This window comes from Ctenopharyngodon idella, chromosome 17, assembly GCF_019924925.1.
Source record: "Ctenopharyngodon idella isolate HZGC_01 chromosome 17, HZGC01, whole genome shotgun sequence".
Lineage (NCBI taxonomy): Eukaryota > Metazoa > Chordata > Actinopteri > Cypriniformes > Xenocyprididae > Ctenopharyngodon > Ctenopharyngodon idella.
Window position 1 is genome coordinate 9,778,930 of NC_067236.1, and position 22,690 is coordinate 9,801,619.

The 22,690-nt window shown below is 36.5% G+C and overlaps 1 protein-coding gene across 1 annotated transcript in view; it reads left to right on the forward strand.

Annotated features, from left to right (window-relative positions):
• Positions 1–22,690, forward strand: part of sh3yl1 (SH3 and SYLF domain containing 1) — a 30,424-nt gene that overhangs the window by 4,028 nt on the left and 3,706 nt on the right. The window contains exons 2-9 of the mRNA XM_051868058.1: positions 3,023–3,133; positions 5,699–5,812; positions 6,447–6,511; positions 10,284–10,396; positions 13,330–13,458; positions 13,599–13,749; positions 15,388–15,460; positions 15,698–15,760. Of these exons, the coding sequence (XP_051724018.1) occupies positions 3,023–3,133; positions 5,699–5,812; positions 6,447–6,511; positions 10,284–10,396; positions 13,330–13,458; positions 13,599–13,749; positions 15,388–15,460; positions 15,698–15,760 (819 nt within the window). The remainder of the gene's footprint in view (positions 1–3,022; positions 3,134–5,698; positions 5,813–6,446; positions 6,512–10,283; positions 10,397–13,329; positions 13,459–13,598; positions 13,750–15,387; positions 15,461–15,697; positions 15,761–22,690) is intronic.

The following is a 22,690-nucleotide window of genomic DNA, read 5'->3' on the forward strand; positions in this document are numbered from 1 at the left end:
TTGGCAGGGCAAGTAAAAATCAGACGTACTGGTCAGCGGTAGAACAAAACCTTTTTGTTGAAATTACATAATACCATAATGCATATCGTTAAACAAATTATTTGGTGAAATATGTGGTTGAGATGGCTTACTTACTATAATTCAGCCTAATAAAAAGAAATAAATTTGCATGACATGACAATGAAATGTCAGTGTCTTAGCTAGCACAGGGTTTTTGTAGCTTAGGTAACTCCAGAGGTTTCAAATGAAAATAGTGTGAATTTGTAAGCAATAGTGCATGGTCTGTCAGACGAGATCACTAATACACTTTTAACACTAGTAAAATGTTTTGTTTTTGTTTTGGTTGTAGCACAGCTGATCCCTTAAATCACCATTACGTTGTTCAGTGCGTACTAATCCACTTTAAAACCGCGTCATAAGATCAGGTTAGACTGATGACTCAGACAGACATTCTTTTGTGAGGTATTTTGGCATAATATCTGATAGATGAGATGCTATTTGACATAAGTTACTTACGTAGAAGTCTTGAGGTATCTCCCAGACAGTTTGAAAGCGCATGGAGTTTTATGTACATTGACGGCAGTTCAGTAGAGTAATTTTTCCAGCGCATTACATCAGGAGCTGAATGACAAATGAGAGAAGAATTCACAGCGCACAGCTGTTTAATACTAAAAAATCATGGGAGTGGAAGAGAATCATAGAGGTGTTACCAGCCACAGCCTGGCATTTACTGCTACAATGTATATGTTCGTAATGAGAGATTGTTATTACCCATAAGCACTTTGTGTACAATGACCAACTTGGTGCAAGTTCTAAACTGGTCTTCAGGTCTTAAAAAGTTCAGTACACCAGTTCACTTTCGGATATCTCATGTCCTACTGTGTGCACTTATTTTCAAGCTAGAGCAGTGTTTATATGCTTCTTAAAATAAATAATGGTTTGTAGGCACTTTTAAGCGATACAAAAACAGAACATGACCTTGGTCCTCCTTTTTTACTTTGGAAATAATCTGAAACAACTGTGAATGACTTCTTTGTTAGTCATCTGCTTTTTCATGTGATGTCCTGAACTTGGGGTAATTTTTATGTGAAGGCAAGAATCATTTTTACTTTTGCTCATTCTTATGGGTTAGGAACTTGAACAAACTTTGGTGTGCAATCTGAATGAGCCTTATCTATGGATGTGAATAGATTTTTGACCTTTTTGTGTAAAGTGACCTTTGTGTAAAAGTAGTATATTTGGTGGAAATGTGTTACTTAAAAAATTAACATTGAGTGATTCATTTGTAGTTGTGAACAATATACATCAACATCCCTTTAAAATTTCAAGGATGCTAAATTACAACAGCCGTTGTCAATCTGTTTCTTTTTTGTTTATGTTTTTACTGTGTAAAAAAGGTTGAACAAGGTAAGATATTTGTTAGTGACATTTGTCACTTTTGTACCTTTTCAACTTACAAATAAACTCTTTATCGAGATTATTCATCGATTCGAAAACAGAGAACATTTATCTTGAAAACAAGTGTAGCATGTTTTTAGAGTGACAAATTCCAACGAGGAAATCAAAACCATCACATATGTTTATATAAACATTCTTATAACCAAAATGTATTTGGTTCAATACGGGTTATATATTCAGTACATTTGGACAAAACATATTTTTCTCCATGGTAAATATAGCTATTTTTTAAAACTTCAATCCAGTCCTGTTTTTGTGGCAGATTAGGTTTATACCAACATCTAGTTATAGCTTTTCTTGCTTGAAGCAAGAAGTATTCTGTATATTCGCTCCTACTTGCCAAGATAAAGTCATTACATATCATTGGTTAGTGACTTGTCAAAGTCTGTCTCATCAAGAATGTCTCAAGCAGCATTAGTTGGACAGAACAGCCTAATTGGTGGCAGACCTGGTATTACTATATTTAAATATTTAAGCAGGTGCATACAGGAGAATCGTCTTTTTGATGTGGCTGGTATTGCAAGAATTCCTCAACTGGAAAGACTGCGTAGAAAGTGACGTTTTGCAAGTACCACAGAACTAAACCACAGAAAGTGTGCACCTGCCAAAAGCAACTCTTATTTGTTGCAAAATTGTGCTTGATCACCCCAATATATCCAGTGATTCATCCCTCAAAAATCAGTTTGTAGAAAGTGATGCATTAATCAATGTCGCAAAATGAGGGTGTGGTGGTATTTAAAAGGAATGCTTTTGTAGTATACTGTACATCGGGTACAGTGTTTGTATAGATTCATATTATTTGAAAATACTTTAAAATGTCATACATGCATACAGTGACTTGAATATACCCCTTTTAGATATACATGCTTATAATTTGTGATTCATTTTGATGAATGTTATTTAAGGAAAATGTTATTTTTTATTATCTGATGGTTACACCACAGTACATTTTTAGTTAAAATTTCTAAAAACTTTTCCATAAACTTGCATTTTAAATGAGATTTTAAGAGATTTTTCTTTATCTTGGACACTGTTATTTATTTGACTTTGACCTGATCTCTTTCTATAAGTTGTAAATGGGAATTTACCTGCATCAGTGTTTTAGATGGCTTTTAGATGGGCTTGGATAAGATGTAATGAGTAACAACTGGAGGAAAGGCAAATCTGACTCAGTGACTCATGGAAGACACATTTCTTTGACCCAAAGTCATCAGCATGAATCTTAACACATTAATCACTGATTGTATGGCTAATATAATTAGTGCAATTATCATAGAGATGAGTAAAATAATAATAATTTGGTTATGTTGACATTTGATGTATTACTGAATAATTAACAGGAACAGGCAATTGTGGAGATTTCATATCTATGTCACCTTGAACGAGTGGTTAAATATTGCCTATAGCCTGGTAGTTCAAAAGATGCCATGAGTCGTTTACATAGTAGAGTTGAAAGCATTCAGGAAGATGCACAACATCCTACAAATTTGGTCTACTAGACATTTGATGTTTCAGATTGATGGAATGTGAGAACATTATGTAACTTCTGACGTTTCTTTTACAGTGAATAACCCTATTCCTGCTAACCTAAAGTCTGAGGCCAAGAAGGCCGCCAAGATCCTCAGAGAGTTCACAGAAATATCCAACAGAATGGGGCCTGACAAACTTATTCCAGGTAACTGTTGTCGCTGCTGTTGTAAACCAGTTAGAAAGCAATGGAAAATCATTTGTCTTTTAGTTATGGGGATTAATTAAATGAATTGAATTCAAATGATTCCTTTTTTGAATAAAAGTCTGAGAACATAGGGATCGGTATCATATTTGTACTTTTTTTTTTTTTTTTTTTTTGAAAACCTTGTGTAAAAGCACTGCAAGATTCATTAAAAGATTCATTCTCTTGTTTTATTGATTTATAATTGATGAATGGCAAATGTTCTGTTTTGGGCAGTTTAATGTATAAATTGTTATTACATGAATTATTTAACATTAATTAGTTTAATCACTCCTTCTGACCCATATGGAACAACATTAATTTAACGCCTTACAAAATGAGTTATTTTTTCAGCAAATGATGTGATTATTTGCAGTTAATTTAATTAATTTGATTAATTTATTTAATTATTTGACAGCCCTAACTTTATTGAATGAATTTCCCTGGTTAATGGACAAAGTATGAAGTTCTAAGATTTTTTTTTCTTATTTACATAATACAGTGGCCCCACAAAGTATTTGGACCCTTACAGTTGAACACTTAAAAATGTCAATGCATTATATAAGAAAATATCAAACCAAGTGGTTTCTGCACACAAACTATTCTAGACCACAGAACTAAATTTTCAGATGCATTTTTACAGAAACTTTGCCAGTGGTCCCAAGATGATTTTTAGTGGATGAAGTAAGTTCCCTCAAATTTCATACAGGTGTAATTCATCACATTAACTATGGACATATTCTTCATTTCATGCTCATTATCTGTTGTTTTATGCTTGGCCTGGTTTCACAGACAGGGCCCCGTTTACACTAGTGCATTTTCGTTTTAAAATGGCATTTTAAAATGAAAACGATCCTCGTCTACACTGGCATTTCCACAGCGTTTCAGAAACGATCTCCATCTATACGACACAACCGAAAACGCATGTCACATGACTGTTCATGCACAGTAGGCATGCTCGTAAGTGTACACAGTTGCCTCTTGCGCATGTAGGTAGCTGCAGTGTTAAAAAAACTGCAGAGTTTAACCGCACAATGGTTCCTAAAAATGTCAACAAAGCCAGCAAAGATTGCAAAGAAAGCGAACGTGGGCAGCCACGGCATTGTTTTCAAAAGTCTCAGTTTTGGTCCGTTCATACTGAAACGCAACCCCAGCGTTTTCAAACTAAAACGGGCTCTGCAGTGTTTTCGAAAGCCTCAGTTTTTGAGGTTCGAAAACGCCGACGTAGTGTAAACAACAGGCGTAACCATAGCAAAACTTATGCGTTTTAAAACGAAAACACACTAGTGTAAACAGGGCCTTAGATTAAGCCAGGATTAGGCCTTTGTTTAATGAGGACATTTAAAGGGTTAGTTCTCCCAAAAATGAAATTTCTGTCATTAAGTAATCATCCTCATGTCGTACTAAACCCGTAAGATCTTTGTTCATCTTCAGAACACAAATGAAGATATTTTTGATGAAATTCGAGTGTTTTTTTTATCCCCCATAGAAAGCAACGAAATTACCGCATTCAAGGTCCAGAAAAGCAGAGACATCTTTAAAATAGTCAACGTGACTACAGTGGTTCAACCTTAATGTTATGAAGCGACAAGAATAGTTTTTGTGCGCAAAAACAAAATAAAAATAACGACTTTATTCAACAATTTCTTCTCTACCCTGTCATTCTCTGTCAAACGGGTGATTCCCCAGAGGTTAGAGTTTTAGAGTACACCATTTCAACCTTTCTCACTCATTGTGATAACTAAGCTATGCCGCTCCCACACCATACATGCATCAAAGTAGCCTTATCTTTTCTCTTTTTATGGATATGACGAGACACACACGGGCGAGTGACGCATGTATGCTATTTCCCATGAAAACCATCCCATCAGGTATAAAATATAAACATTTAAAATAGGTTTACCATAGTGAGGTAAGACAAAAACATGCCTTGGAAGAAGGATTGATGATATATTGACTCATTATTTAAATTTTTTAAGTTACACAGTGTACCTTTAATTTTAGTGAAATGTTTTAAAATAGTGTTGTGCCAAAAATTAAATGCCACTTTTATATATTGATATGTATATGCATTGACATTCATACATTTTTATTTGTCTAAATACTTGTTGAAGCCCTGGTTCCTTGTGCTTTAAGAGCGTAGACTAATCCTGATGCAGTAATAGCACACATGCCAGACATGTAAGTGCTATTAACTGCTCAAAGTTAGCATTTCTGTTGACTGATGTCATTTGTGTACAAGACTAGCAGTGTTTCTACCAGTCCATTGCCAAGTATCTGTTCATGCATGTCTTCAGAAAGTGACATGAATGCAACTCACTCAGTGACTTCACCATATCTCTACAACCTGTGCGAAAACACAATGCACCAATCAACTCTGCCTACCTGTTTCATCTTGCATTTGCAGATTGATTTAGTTTTTTTATATTTCAGTCCTTGTGTTTAGATTCAGAAGAGTTTTGCCTGCACAAGTCCAATTGTAATAACTCATATTCATTTATTTCTATCTTTTCCACAACCCGACACCAGCCCATGTCATTGCCAAGGCTCAGGGACTCGCCATCCTGTCAGTCTTCAAAGCAGGTTTCATGATCACTGCGAGGGGTGGCAGTGGGATAGTGATCGCAAGACTCGCTGATGGAAGTAAGTTGGTTTTACGTCTTTTCTGACATTTATTCTGAGTGTCAAATATATTTACACGAATATTTGCTTGGTGAGATCAGGTGATTATACGGGTTTGTGACTTATACTGTACAGTATGTTCAGAAGTTCATTCCTTTTCATTTATCTTCATGTCTAAAGCATAACTATTACAACAAATTAGACTAATTTGAGTAAATAGGGAGGTTTAATGGGTTTTGGTATAATTTATGTCTGGCAGCTGCCTTAGCAACATTCTAAACTGAATAAACAAAACACTCCTTAAGGTCATTTAGAGCTTTATTGACTTCACTGTGCTAGTGTTTCCTTGTTTTTACTCATTTAATTTGTACATTATTCAGACAATATGAGTTCAGAAGATTTTTTGAGTATTGTAGTAATCATTATTTAAACTTTGGTAATAGCTATTAAAATGGACAAATAGTCCCATGTTTGGGCACTATATTTTAATCTTGAAGAAAAAGTTGAAGAAAGGCCATTTTGTCAAGTTTATTTGTTAAAGTGACAGGTATCATGTTGAATCTGCTTCTAAACAACTGAAGTTTTTTTTATATGTTTTTTTTTTTTTCATTTTAATGTTAAATTGTATAATTGTTTTCTGCTTTCTGTTATGAAGGATGGTCTGCTCCTTCAGCAATTGGTATTGCTGGACTTGGTGGAGGATTTGAAATTGGTTTGGAGGTAAGTTTTTATTTGACACCAGACTCTCTAAAGAAGCTTTTCCAAGAAGGGTCTGGCTGCAGACCATGGGCGAGTGGAGCTCCACTTTCGAACAGGAAATACGTCACCTCCACTTGAATAATTTTGTCTCAGCATAACAATTAATAAAATTACTACTTATCAGATTGTTTTACTAACGTCTACACCTACCCCAACCCTAAACCTACCCTTAACAATAATGCAAATACAGTAATTAAATGATGCAATATTGATGTACGCATGCCCAGTGGGCATAGCTGTAGCTAGCTCCACTAGTGGATGTGACGTATTTCCTGTTTGAGAGTGGAGCTCCACTCGCCCCTTAAGTCTGCAGCCAGACCCTATTGGCTTTTCCACCGAAATTACCCAGAACAATTTGTCCCAGGAACTTTTTTCCCCAGACCTGTTGCTGTCTGCGTTTCCATCGCCGTGAAGATTAAGTCCAGTGACGTAGGGCTGTGTGCGACTTTCCAGTTCCAGCTGGATTTCGTCCTCCGCATATAAGCTTAATAAAGCCTGAACCTTGTTGTCGATCCATCGGTCATATTTTTTAAACTCCATTGTTGATTCGAATTGCAAACAACTCTTACTGCATGCACTGCAACAGACTTTTAAAAATGGCGATTGAAATACAATGCTGCGTGGAGTCAACCAATCAAAATCAGCATGTTCAGCGCCCAAGTCCCACCCTTGAAAGTTCCTGAACTTTAAACAACTAGTACTTCGTGAGCAGGTACTTTCTAAGGGGAAAATTTTTACACTGAACTTTATTTAGACCCTGGTTCCTGCGGTCGAAACACACGAGTGCCACCCCAAAGTCCCTAGTTCCTGAGGAAAGTTCCTGCGGTGGAAACGCAGCTTAAAAGAACAACCAATGTTTTGATTATTCATTCAGGCAAAATAAAAAAAAATAAAAAGCTGTGAGAAGGTATTTTTTAAGATTTTTTAAACATCTTAATTTTTTTAAACATCATTAGATAATGAATAATCATAAAAACCATCTGACAAGACATTTAACCATAGGTAACATGGTAAGCACCTTAGTAGTAGATATGAAAAGTTTCTCACACATTTTGTGCTGAATCAGAGAGTCAGTTAGAGAGTCAGTAAAGTGTTCAAGAACAGTTATGCAACATGTTTATTCATGTATCAGATGAACATCTTGGACTACACTATGCTGAATGCCTATGGATTATGCTCCGTATGCAGACACTATAGGTTCTTCATCAGGGTATAATTTGTAAATTACTTCACATGCAATGTCATGCAAAAAATATGTTTTCTTTCCATCGAGATTGTCTGAGTCATGCATAGACAAGAACATCAAGACATTAAAATATTTGCCCTGTCTGACTTGGCTGTCTTGTTTTGTATTTCTTTTTCTTTCCATCATCTCCCTAATAAAACATATATGTTATTAGAGCTGTCAATCATTTAGAATATTTAATCGTGAATAATCTTCTAGGCTAGTTTTAATTAACCAATTAATCTTCTTAAGTTACAAGAAAACTAATTGATATTTTTGTGTGATTCTTAAAGGATTGGTCCACTTTCAAATAAAAATTTCCTGATAATTTACTCACCCCCATGTTATCCAAGATGTCCATGTCCTTCTTTCTTCAGTCGAAAAGAAATTAAGGTTTTTGATGAAAACATTCCAGGATTATTCTCCTTATAGTGGACTTCAATAGACTCTAAACGGTTGAAGGTCAAAATTAGTTTTAGTGCAGCTTCAAAGGGCTTTAAACGATACCAGACGAGGAATAAGGGTCTTATCTAGTGAAACGATCGATCATTTTCTTAAAAAAAAATACAAATGTATATGCTTTATAAACACAAATGGTCGCCTTGCAAGTGCTTCGCCATTCCGCCTTCCGTATTCTTCAAAAAACTTACGCTGTATGTCCTACGCCTTCCGTATTCTACTTACGGAAAAAACGGAACTGGCTCCGCGTTCGTTCCGTAAGTTGAATAGGGAAGGCCTAGGACATACAGCATAAGCTTTTTGAAGAATACGGAAGGCAGAATGGGGAAGCGAAGAATAATCCTGGAACGTTTTCATCAAAAACTTTAATTTCTTTTCAACTGAAGAAAGAAGGACATGGACATCTTGGATGACATGGGGGTGAGTTAATTATCAGGAAAATTTTATTTGAAAATGGACTAATCCTTTAATGTTAGCAAAAAAATCAAATCAAATAAATAAATAATAAAACATAGCAACTGTCTCCACACTTTATGGACTTAATCTTGGAAAAACAGTTTTGCAAATTACTTTACTTTCATCTAATATATCACCTGGGTTTGATTTATAATTAAATGACCTGTAAAGAGGGTATTTCACTATCATTTACTATAATAAACAGGTGCTCCCTAAAATAATTTCGATTTCTTTTTGATTTGAATTGAAGTCACGTCAACAGTAAGTTTTCCCTGTATCTTGCAAGGTGTTCCGTAAAAGCATGACCCATTATGAATTACTCATTACGACCTTTTCCCTAAACCACAGGTCAGACTTTGTTGGGAGCTATTTGTAGCTCAAGTGCTGGCTTCATCATTTTTCAAAGTGTAAAGTGGTTCCTCATATCTCTGGCACAGGAAATCACTGTGAATGTGTCCAGCGAGGTCATTTGTCAGCATCAAGCAGAAGTTGCGTTTTTTTTTTTCCTGACCTTGGATTGCAGCTCGGATGAGTCATTTGTGTACCAAGCTCCTGTGCATCTTGACAGTCTTGATTAATTTCTCGAGTAGCCTTCAGGCACTGTGGTTAGCACTGCGGTCTCTGTCTCTCAGTATGTAGCAACACACCTGATAAGTAGCAAGGGAGTACAGGAAATATCGATTTTATCTTTAGGCATTAAAACCAGAGTATGTCTGAAACCGGTCCAAATCTTTCGACGCCAAACAGCATTTAAAAAGCTTAAAAATTATTGCTGAATATAGAACTACTTTTTTAATGTTTTGCTGGTGACAGATGCACAATAGTTGGCGGAGTGCTTGTCAGAGTGATGTATAGCTAGATTGTGCATGAAGGACACACTTTCCTACTAACTAACATCACATGGCCTGGTGCTTAAAGAAACCTGAGCTGATTTTATAAATAGAGAGAGAGAAAATCATGAAAAGAGTGATGTCAGTTGTGAGACTAGAATAGGCAGTTCTGAGTATCTGGTGAAATATGTGAGTGTTTCAGGGCTGGGCAGTATGAGATTCTGCTATATTGTTTATACCGCAGCACATCTGTGGCACGATTTTAAGAATACTACAATTCTTTGAATACAATGACTGTCGTTTAGTTTTTATTTATATTTAGGTAAAGGCACAAGGTGTTTGATACCTGACTTATTCTTATCCTCTCTCTCTCTCTCTCTCTCTCTCTCTCTCTCTTTTTGTTTAAAATTCAAAATGTATAAAGTAAAAAAAAAAAAAAGTAATTTAACTTAATTTAAACTTTTTTTGAAATTACATCCCCTGGTCACCATTCACTTTCAGTGCAAGTAAAATTCATATTGACTTATCATTTGTATATTCATTTTTTAGTTTAAAATTCAAATTGTCTAAAGTTTAAATAAAAATTTAAAAAATCTGAAAAAAATAAATTAAATTAAGACTTTCTTTGACATCCCCTGATCACCATTTACTTTCAGTGTAAGTAAAATTCTTCTTGTGAGAAGGAAAAAAGTAATTTTTAGGTAAACCGTCCCTCTAATGCTTCACATAAAACATGACACCTGTCCTCTCTTTTCATTTCCAGTCTTCAGATTTTGTCATCATCTTGAATCAGAGGAGAGCTGTGGATGCTTTTAGTAAAGGAGGCAATCTTACACTTGGAGGAAACTGCACTGTGGCTGTTGGGCCTCTTGGCAGGTATGTGAGTTGATTTTAAACTGTAGTACCCCATACTGTTGCCAGGGGTCAGAAGAGAGGGAATAATGGAGAGTGAAGGTTTGGAAACTTGGGTTCTTTGAGCAAATGTCCACTGTTAAGTATCAGTGTCGTAATTGAAATGACACTTTTATTACTAAAGTGTTTTATTTTTTTATCTGGATGCATCTGTGTCACTTGGCTGACTTCTGATTAAATTCAAAGGTTAGGGCTTAAGGAAGAAAGGTTTGATTTATGTTAGGCAATTGATGTTATGATTTTTTTTATGTTACTGAAAGTGCTGCCAAAGCAATGTGGACAGGAATGAGAAAAGGATTGTGCAGGCCTTGAACGTTTGTGAGTTGCACTGTGTTTTATTAATTTGAAAAATCGAGTGTTGAAGCTCATTTGTTTTGAGAACAAGAGTTTTTAAAATGTTTACATAGGCGATGGAGGGCTTTGACAGCATTTCTCTGAAGGTATAAATTAGCTGTCTAATGTTTTTGAAGTGTTGTTTTTGTGCATTTATGGATAGCAATGAAGTATAAGCTCTTGCTGAAAAAAAATCAACAGAATATAAAAGCCATCTATAGTTTTATCATTTCACAAGGGACTAATTTTCTCTGATGACATGTTTATACAAAAAATGTATACAGTTGTGAGCTGCCAGCTTAAGCTTTCATCCGCAACACAGTCATTCTTAATTTGACAAGCATGAACCTGTGCGGAAAATACTGTGAGAATTATAGATAATAAAGGGTATCCATACTGTACATTAGGAGCCATTCAGTAGTGCTAGTTTAAATGACAGCTGTATTGTTCTAAGGTGAATCAGTGATTTTACCTTTATTGATGGATTCTGCTGTGTTCATGCTTGTTTGGAAAGTCCTTTTTGTTCTTACTGCTTTAATTGTTGTTTATGGATCTCGCCAGAATAGAGCTGCAAGCAATATTGTACTGAATGGGTGCCTGCTGCACTACAGTAGCTTTGAAAACTAGGGCTTAAGATTCCACCTAATGTGGATGTGTTTGATTTTTTTTTTTTTTTTTTTTTTTTGGCTTAGATTAGATCAGGTTTGGATTTGGTTTGGCAGCAATGACTGCAGGGTCTGTGTGCTCTTTTGAAATGAGTTATTTTTGGAATAGAACCTTCTTACCACCTACTAGGAAATATTTTATATAAATGTCATGTCTCATTCTTTTAATAAAATCAAAGTTTGCATCAAAATCAAGGTCTCTTTTAAGAACGTAGTTATTTAGTTAGTGGACAGTGAAACATGGATATTTTATAAATATTTTAAAGGGGTCATATCATAACTCATAAGAAATACAATGTTTTAAATCAGAACTGAAAGCGTCTCTTTGGTCTGTAAGATTAGTTTTTTGAAAGCTAGTTTAGCCCTTCAGACATTTTTCCATGTCGAAACATTGTAGCATTAATATATGACTGTCCAAATGTACACACAGAATCTGCTGTTTTTGACTGTGTAGCACCTACCGCTCTGCACATCCTTCCAATGTTTCCTAATGTTAGAATTAGAAACAAGTGTCTGAAGTTTTGTCTATTTTTTTTTTTTTTTGCGACAGTGTGCTTTTGCTATTTTATACAGAAGTCTTAAAGGGGTACTTCACAGCTGGCAAAAAAAAAAAAAAAACTATGCAATCGGTGCTACCTGACTAGAGAAAACAAAGAAAAAAGGCTGTTGTCTTCCCTTTTTCCAAATAGGTGAGAGGCTGCTCACTGCAGAGCCATGGGTGGAGCGTGAAGTCCAGCTCCCCCTCTCTGGATGTAATTTGGGCATAATGGGTGGAGCTGGAAGGTCCAATCACACCCTAACCCTACCCATAACTCTATCGCTCCACCCATTAGATCCACAGAGGTGGAGTTGGACTAGGTTAAGCTCAACCCATGACGTCCAGAGAAGTGGAGCTGGAGGTAACTAGACTCTGCAGCGAGCACCACTTGGAATAGGTAGGAAAACACCCAAAATGCACTGGGAATGTTGCCATCCAAGACCACTCCCAACAGTCTGTTATGGATATGCTTACCAGAGTCAAATACCGCCTTGCTTTAGTAGGAAATACTTCTTAGCAAACTTTTAGGTATAACTTTTAGTGTCGACTTGTTCTCGGGTGCAAGAATGTAAAGAGTAAACGTTTAGCGGGAGTGAGTTACTTTCAGTTTTTTCAAGAATCCAGCGTGTTGTAGGCAGCGGCTAAAGGCTACAAAGAATCATAAATATGGAGAGAATGCTGTGATGGAAAATCTGAAAAACCTTGGTGTATGTAGTCAACATTTCAAACTGGATGACTTCAAACGCAGTGTTTTATGCCAAAATGGAGTTGAAAAAATAAAGAAACTGCAGTTTTCACAAAAGCCCTGGACATGTCAAAAGCGTATTTTTGCTGACAAATAAATGTGAATTTCTTGGTCCAGGTAACACAGAGAACAAGTAAACATTGTTTATTTACATATACTACCAACACTGTAACAGTACAAAGGTTACAAATCAGCAAAGTTACACTTTAAATGCTAAAAGAGAAAGAAAGGGCTTGTTTAATTCAAAGGGTCAGAGAGAGGATAGAAGTGGTAATGAAGCACTAAATTATGACATACTACTGTTTAAAATGTTTGGGGTGAATAATTTCTTTCAAGTTTCAAAAGACATTAATACTTTTATAAAGCAAAGACACATTAGACCCCAAAGTTTTGAATAGTAGTGTGAGTTTAAAATCATAATAAAGCAAAGTATAAAAGGAAAAAAAAGACCCTATTAAGACATGATCTTATACCTGAGTCTGCATGTACTCTCAAAAAACCCCAGTAATTATTACCTCAGCGCAGTTTCATTCTCCCATTCGATTCCACTATGAGCCTTGGCTGTGTAGGGTATAGTCCTTGCATATATACAAATCTGACTAAGCATATTTGACAGGAATTTGGAGGCAGATGTGGCGTTTCGCAGTACAGCGGCTGTCTACTCGTACTGCAAATCTCGTGGTCTCTACGCTGGAGTGTCTCTTGTCGGTTCTTACCTCATCGAACGCAAAGAAACCAACCGAAAGTAAGAACATGTCATAGGTTAAGGAGTTTAAATGTTGTATTAAAGCCCTCAGGCACTGATGTTACCTCACATGTTGACCTACTTTGTTTTTTCTTTGTGTTATAGTTTCAATATCTTATGTGTACTTTACTTACGAATAGGTTCTATGGCCAAGACATTCGTGCTTCTGCTATTCTCAATGGAGATGTGGAACCCCCACCTGAAGCATATGATTTGTACACCATTTTGCAGGACTACACAGAGAAATACACCACCGACTGGCAGAACAAACACATGCAAGCTTCAAGCAAGGTTACTTTCTTTACACTACTTAAGCTGAAGCTGAAACTAAAGCTTGCTAAGCGACAAGCTACTCATAATTTTAAATACAATGCTGCTACTCTTTCGAAAAAGTAGTTAGCTAGACTACAAGCTACAACATACAGGTGACAATAAATATATAATATATGTAAATATAAAATTATGTAAAATATTTAGCTTTCTGTTGATTTTTGGTTTAATCAGAGCTGTATAAAGACAGTGAGAGTTTTGAATGTATGAACAATCAGGGTGATAGCATCAAATTTGAACAGATACATTTATAACAAAAATACTTCAACAAAAAAATATAGTGATGGAGTAGCATTTAACTAAATATTTCACTGTCACTAAATATGTTAAATGCAGGACAGGGACTCAAATTGGTTGTGAATCATTTGTTATTATTTAATTTTTATCATTTACATGAACTGTGTCCAAACAAACTGATTCACTCAGACTAGATGAATCACTAGAATGACTTTACAGCTGAAAGAGAGCGGAGAGTTTAGTCACAAATTCCACGTCTTATCAAATTCAGAAGAATTGTTGACATCATATCGAATTCAAACATTTTTTCTTTAAGATTCATAGTGTGCAGCAATATAGCAAGGGATTTACTGGGGGAAAAAATGAATAGCACACTGTTGAAATAGTCTTTTACACTTCTCATTTGTATCATCAGATTAGCAACAAAATAAATATTCCTCACCCATCCAGTTATTCTTTAGCTCTGTTTAAATTGCCCGTGTGATTTTTCTTTGCATGCTAAAACATCACATTAATTTGACTGACAACATCACTCATTTGAAGGGATAAGTTCATTTAATCTCTCTTACTTGATGGGATTTAAAGTCACTCTTTTTTCCACTCTGACTTTGACTCAAGTTTTTTTTTTTTTTTTTTCCTTCCAGTCAAATGAACAAAAATTTTCATTTTGTTCATTTTAGTCAGTGCACACAGAAACCCCTCTAGTGGCAAACATTAAGGTACACTTTACAAGTATGCAGTAGTTTTGTGAGTTTGGAATGAAGAAATGAATAAATTACACCTACATAAAACATGAGAGGTATAATCTGCTGACAAAGTCTTTCAACACATTAGATGGTGATTGTGAGTTTCATTTGATGGCTACTATAAATCAGACTTCTATAAAACACTGTAGATGACAGTAATATAGGCTTTCCACTTGGCACTTCATATTTCGAGTGGTATATTTTGGTCACTGGGGTTATGTGGAAAAAAACAGTGGTCTCATGAAATCAGTTCTAAACAACCCAAGGGATTCCTTGTCATAGTAACGAGTTTGTAATGTTGTTATTTAGTTTTATAAGTTGGAATGAAGCTAAATCAAAAGGTCTGTATGTGAATGGCACAACATTACACTATACAGTGTAATTAAATACAGTGAATATTCAGTTGCATGTTTACTTAAATCCAGATAATATTTAAGGTGAAAACTGATCTTACATATACTGATTCAAATTCACAAAAAAGTGGTCTAATTGTCCTTTCAAAGACTTAAACTATTTGATTATTAACTATTGGCTTCAGTGCCAGTCTCTGTTTATCAAGTTCACTGGGTGAGAGACAAGCCTGTTGATGTATATTCGGGTGTCTTTGTTTTCACAGATGAGTTCAGCACCATCTAGACCAAGGCCTCCCACACAGAGAGCTGCCTCCTCTTACACACCCAGGACACAGGGTAAGACCCCGAGTGACCTCTTAGATCCGCACGCATTTCATCTTTCAGAGTAGAAAAATGGTGACTGACTGAACTCGTACAGAACTCGCACAGGTCTAAAAAACTTTTTTCCTATATTTCCTTGGGCTGTTGTAAGATTGAAGAGAAGTTGCTATCTCTTTGCCTCTGATTCTGAGTGACTCTTTTTTTGGTTATGTTGATTAAAAACTATAACTATAGAAAATTATATTTTTACAGCTCCTGCATCTGTGAAGCCAGTTCTTTATCCGAGCTTAGACAGCTGGGATACCGAAAGTTCAGGTGAGTGCTGTTTAGTATTTCATTTTATTAATTGTAATATATTTTATTTTGAGGACTATGTAAGTGCCTAAGAAAATATAATTCAAAAGTTTCTGTCAAGAACAAAATGTTTTGTGTATTTCTGTTAACACAAGCTTCCCACATAGCTAATACAACCATGAGGAGTATGTTTTTCCCTTCTTAAGTGGAATTATGCTTATTATAAAAAAAAAAAAAAACACTTTACACCTGTGACTAAGGTAATAAACTTACAGAAGAGGTTTTTACTGTGTGTTTTGTAGCCCACCCTGTGTGCTCAAGCATAGTATCAAGCAGAATATCTGAACAAAAGGGATTATTCCTTCTGTAAATGGTGAAGTTAATTAGACACTTTTTAAAACAACAAGAAATACCTGTGAGAATAAAGATGACAGTATGGTCATACATTTCAGTTGACACTGATAAATTATAAAGTGGATTAAAACTGCTAGATTAGCAACGGCTAATTAAATAGCAGAAATGCACGAGAAAAAATACCCAGTGCTGTGTGAGATCCTTTCATTAATCAGCTTAGTCTGTGGAGGATGATTTGTGTTGTCGTCAATTCAACTCCACTAACATTCTCATTTATTTTCATTGGGTTCCTAAAGGCCCATGTTTAAAGTTGCATTATAGGGATTAGATAAAAAACACGCTATGGAGTGGCTTCGCCTGCCCCATTTCGAGGAAAGCCACTCCGACTGGCTGGGAAGATTTCGAAAGAAGCCATGAACTGTAGACTGGCTGTTTTCCCATCTTCCTTTATTCAGGAGGGCCTCAGTGCTCTTTGCCATGTCACAAGTCAGCTACACAGCAAACGCATTCTTTCCCACAGTGAGATGACATTTCCATCCATGAGGGGAGAGATTTTAAAGACCACTTGCTAATAGATAATGTGTGTGTTTGTGAATAGATTCAGGACTGATGGATTTTGTCACATACAGACCCGAGCATCAAAAACATTTGGCAGCCTCCCTGTCCTTTAAATAGGACATACTTGGAGAAGATGTTGTCTTAGGTCACCAGGCAACTTTATTGCTAACAGTACATTTTATTCCCAACTAAACCACAGATGAGTACTCATGCCAATCTTTAGTACACATGTATAAATGACAGCAATGATTCATCATGAACACATTATAATAACAACATAATACAGTGATTTTAAGTTCAGGACGGCCAACAACAGCACTCAAAGGAGATTATAGTGTGTTCTGTTATAAAGGACAACTGAAAGGAAGCAAAGGCTACAGTCTTAAGAAAACGGCTATATGCAACTCACCAGTAATTTGTCTTTTTAAACTGTTAACTGTACGTTCACACCGCCGCCGGCGAGAGTGTCAAAATTCGCCTTGGCTGCCCTGCCAACAACGCTGTACTGTGTGTTCAAACTGCCGCCGGCGGGAGGGTCAAAGTAAATGACAAGTTGTGGCAACCAATCGGAATCCTCTCAAGCGAGGACCTCTACATTCCGATTGGTTGCCGCTGAACCGCGTCATACCTCATACCCATAAAGTTGACCTGACTTCAACTCTCCTCGACGCTCTCACCATCCAATACGCGCCGCGCCGTTCTTGCCAGAGCTCGCTGCCGGCTCACATTGAAAATGAATGACTTCCTGTCACTTTGACGCTCTCACCGGCGGCGGTGTGAACGCACAGTAAAGGGTTAGTTCAACCAAAATGAAATTTCTGTCATTAATTACTCACCGTCATGTCCTTCCACACCCGTAAGACCTTCGTTCATCTTCGGAACACACATACACAAGATATTTTTGATGAAATTTGAGAGGTTTTTTTTATCTCCCATAGAAAGCAACGTAATTACCGTCATTCAAGGTCCAGAGAAGTAGTAAAAACATCGTTAAAATAGTCAATGTAACTACAGTGGTTCAACCTAAAGTGATTCAAGCAACGAAAATACTTTTTGTGCACAAAAACAAAACAAAAATAACAACTTTATTGAACAATATCTTCTCTCCCGTCTTACTGCTAAGCTGTTAATGTACAGCGCTTCCAGGTTCTACGTCAAGATGCCGACTCAGGCCGACTCTAGTGCGTTTTCGTTTTAAAACAGCATTTCCACAACATTTAAGAAACGATTTCCATCTACACTACATGATTGAAAATGCTTTGTCACATGACCGTTTATGCACACTGGGCATGCGCGTACAAGTGTAAACAGTTGCTTCTTGCACATGTAGGTAGCTGCAGCATTAAAAAATGCTGAGTTTAACTGCACAATGGCTGCTAAAAATGACAACAAATCCAGCAAAGATTGCAGTTCAGTCTCCATGTTATTGTTTACATGGTCGTCAAGGGTACGCAGAGTGAAAGTGGGCAGCCACGCTATCGTTTTCAGAAGTCTTCGTTTTGGTCCGTTTACACTGAAACGCAACCCCGACATTTTCAAACTAAAACGGGGTCTGTAGCATTTTCAAAAAGTCTCAGTTTTCAAGGTTCGAAAACGTCGGTATAGTGTAGACAACAGGCATAACCGTAGCAAAAGTTATGCATTTTAAAACGAAAACGCACTAGTGTAAACAGGGCTTCGTAACATTAAGGTTGAACCACTGTAGTCACGTTGAGTATTTTAATGATTGGTAATTACCTCTCAGATTTCATCAAAAATATCTTAATTTTTGTTCCGAAGATGAATGAAGATCTTACGGGTGTGGAACGACATCTTAACTTGCTCATAACCCCTCTGAAAAAGCATCTTAAATTAGCATAAGTTGGTTTTGTGGTCTTAGTTTGTCTTCCAGCCTTGTCAGCATGGTTTGTTGGCTGGTTTTAGAGGGGTTTGGGGCACTTTTCAGTTGATCAGGCCAAATAAAACCATCTTATACAAACATAGTCTAAAGGCTGGAATACACTATGTGACTTTTGCTCTAATTTGCAGTCTGTACAAGTCAGACACTAGTTTCCGAAAGATTTTAGGCAGTATGAGTCGACGAATTTCACAGAAAATCATGTAGTGTAGGATGAGCACAGGATAAGCTTTTTAAGCATTTGATTTCATCCAGTCAGAGGATATCAAACATGTTTGATATTTTGAGCCGATAATGTGGTAAAGTATAAAATCTTTGGTTGTGGCACTGAATATTCAGATTCATTGAGGGCTAGAACTTAAGTATACTACTGTTTCTGTCATTGTGAGCATAGCAAGCTGGAGGGAAAACTGGGTATGTGTTTGTTACTGTGTCAGGGGTCCTCTTACTGTAGGTCCTTCATGGTCCTTCACAAGAGTGTCTTCAGAACATTGCACATCTCTTAGAGAAGTTGTGTTTTGCTTCTGGTGTCCTTAACTTGCGCAACTGCAGTTCATTCGATGTGAGCAAATGACGTTATGAGAGAGGGCGTTCAAGCATGCTAAGGCTAATATAAACTAAAGACACCTTCTGTGATCGTAGATAAATGATATGGGGTTTGTTGTCCCAAGTAAAGCCGTTCTTGAATGCACGGATACCAACAGTCAAACATATCACCTTTACTACTAAAAAAAAGTTGGCTGTACATTTGCATTCCTTCTAATTACATAAATGAGTGATAAATTAATTACTTGCACATTAATTCAGACAATAATTCCTTGTTGAAGTGCACACAAGTCGACTCATTGAAAACTGCTAAAATTAGATTGAAATAACTAAATTAATATGTGCGTTTTAGTATTATCTCCACTTCTCTCACGCATTCATCAGTCTGAGAATGATTAGCTGATATCCCTCAGTTCCTGTGTTTACTCTTTAATTAATTTAGATGCTATTATGGTGCATTTGTTCAGTTATTTTTAACTCGTTTGATTCAGATGCGTAAATGAAGGTAATTGATTGAAATGTGCACGTGCCTCAGCATGATCCAGACAGTTAGAGACTGCTGTAGACAAGGTTTCATTGTTCGCATCTCCTTCAGGTGGGAATAGGAGTCCAATTCCCTGTTGTGATGTTTAATTACCGGATTTTGTCAAATTACATGTTAATATTCTACTGGTTGATAACAGTCATTTCTAAATCAACAAATACCTGGCAACCTAAATGATGAGTTGGGTTTAGTTTGTCAGCTTCATAAGACACCAAACCATTAGCCAACAGCAATCTTTTGGCCAGAGGAGGATAATGTGTAAGAGAGCCAGATGAATTGTACAGGGAACAAATGCTGTTAGCCAACTACTTGACATGTCTTTCAACAGCCTGTTGTCATTGCTTAATTCAGGATAAGTAGACAGGTACGCCTGTTTTATGTCAAAGCACGGCACTGGATGACTTCATCAAAATCAGGACAACAGATGTCTCCCATTTATTTTGTTAACTTTTATTTTTCCACAGCAAAACCGTACAGAACAATGCAAAGCGTAAGAAGCGTTTTTCTGTGGATCAGTTGTTTCAGTTAAAGTGAACTGTCACCAAATGAAATTCAAAAATAATGATTGTTTTTGAATAGATTCCTAAATGTTCCCGCTCTCTACCATTGGTCGAACAAACCGATATCCCTGCCCTAAACTCCTTCCATTGGTTGAGCCAGTGTTGCTGTTGTCTGGATGGTTGGGATGTTTTAAAAGTGCTTCAGAGGCTCAGTGTTTACACTTTTCAGTGGAATAAACATACAAATGGCGTACAAATGGCATATATATATATATATATATATTGTTTTTATGGTTTCTGTCACTTTAGGTAGTTCACACAGACATATGTTCAAGTGTTCATTTTCCCAATAAGTTTGGTTTTAGTTAGTTATTTGATGCTATAAAACCGGGCTGTAACGGGAGTTTGAGTCTACGAGAACTGTGGAAGTATGAACTATAAAGTATGGGCCATCTAGTATGGATCACTACTGCGCAGACTCAGGCTCTAAGTGACGTAATCGGCAACAACCATTACTGGGATATTTTGGCTTTATTTTTCTACAGTGGAAGGCATGCGCTGTCCATCTTGTTTTACAGTTTATGGTTATGATTTCATTCTTCTGTGGAACACAAAATATATTTTTTAAAATTGTCCATACAATTAAAGTCATTGGAGTCCATTTTTTTTGTTTTGAACCCCATTGACTATCATTGTATGGACCATGTTCCACAGAAAAAAAAATGTATATGTTTCAGACATCCCACCTCTTCCGGGAGTCTCTCGCACATTGATAGCGGTGCGCTAGAGTGCAAGCTACTTCCTGGAAATGAACTTTTGTAATATTGAGAAAGAAATTTTGGGTGATCTATCCCACTAAATTTAATATCGGCGAAAACACTTTTAATGACTTTTGATTTGATATGTGTTCTGTCCACTTTTATAGATGTTACTAGAAAGACTTCATCATGATATGATAAAACTGACTACAGTCTTTCGAAGATGAGTCAAAGAGATGCTTATCTGTATTGTTACAAACTGAAAAGAAAAAAAAGTCCCTGGGTGTGCTTGTTATTTTACTGGCAGACATTTTTCTCCCCCCAATTATCATGATATCATTTGTGAAAAATGAGACCTGGAAAACTCTCACTCCTCACTGTTTCATTAACACTCCTTACCCTCAAGATCATTAAAGCTGTAAATAATACAGTCATGTAGATGGATCCCTGGCCTTAGGAAAAGGTGGTTAGAGAGCCACCCTGATTTCTAAAGACTCTTTTGTCTATAAAGGGAAACTGTTTTATGAGGTTTTGATTTGTTGAGTGTGATGACACGATGAGCAGCTGTTGTACTAGTTTCTCTGATTAATCCCGCTTTCCCTTTTCCTTTGGAATGAAAAGTGAATCCAGGTTTTCAGTTGTTAATCAGCTCTTTTGCATTCCACTATAACCAGGTGCCAGTGATTATATATGGTTACATCAATTGGATTTTGTCACTGTATACCTTTTTATAGCAGATCTGCAAAGAGGAGAAATGGCAGGCATTCCTCCCTGTCATGAGCTGTCACTTTTTCAGATATTGCGTGTGCAAGTAGAAAACCGCATAGCTCAAATGTCACCACTCTGCCAAAATACACAGCCCTTCCAGATCTGAAGAAACTCTCTGGATTGTGTTGCTGTCTTGCGCCCGGCTTGTCATGTCTTGCACTTGTGGTAGCGGGAATGAACATTATGTTGAATGGATGCAGTTTTTTTAGGATACAAGTCAAAAGCGTTTAGTGTGAAAAACGGCTCGACTGAAGCTTTTGGCAATGCCCGAGGTTTATTTGGAGTCAGGAGATTTCAGAGCAGGTGCCAACAGCGTGAAACCACATTCTCCCTCTGTCTAATTCCCCGCTTCTTTCTTATGTCTTTACTCCTGAAAACCCCTCGCCACCCATTTCCCCCATTCTTCGGGTTCATACTCCAATTTGCATCCTCCGGTGGTGCTTGATGCATGTTGGATGCCAGTCTGCTTTTAATGACTCATAAATGAAAAAGAGTCTAAAACCACATTGGAAATGGGATTCAAAATCTGTTCTGAACATAAAAATAAGCCAGGAAGTTTTAGTAAATTAAAAAATGTTAAACAATTAAAATTATGACAAGAGGTGTAAAGAGTACCTGAAAACCATGCTTGAGTTTAAGTACCATACAGTGAAAATGACTCCATTACAAGTTATAAGTCACCAGTTCCAATACAACTTGAGTAAAAGTCTTAGAGAATCTGATTTTAACAGTACTGAAGTATTTTACCCGTACTGAATGTAGGCTCAAGGATGCACTAGCCCTCAACACCTAAGAGACATGCCAATGAAAAACAGGAAACAGTTGATTTGTTAGGAGAGCATTTACGTGTTTATTTTCTAAAATCAGTATAAAACTAAACACCTGAAGATTGCAATATATCAAGGTTGACACAGCAGCCTCTACAAACACTCAAGTTCTCAGTTTACAGAAAGGTCATTAGTAAACCAATATCCTTCAAAAAAGTCTCTTCAATATAACGGATAAATTAAATAATGTTAATGTTAA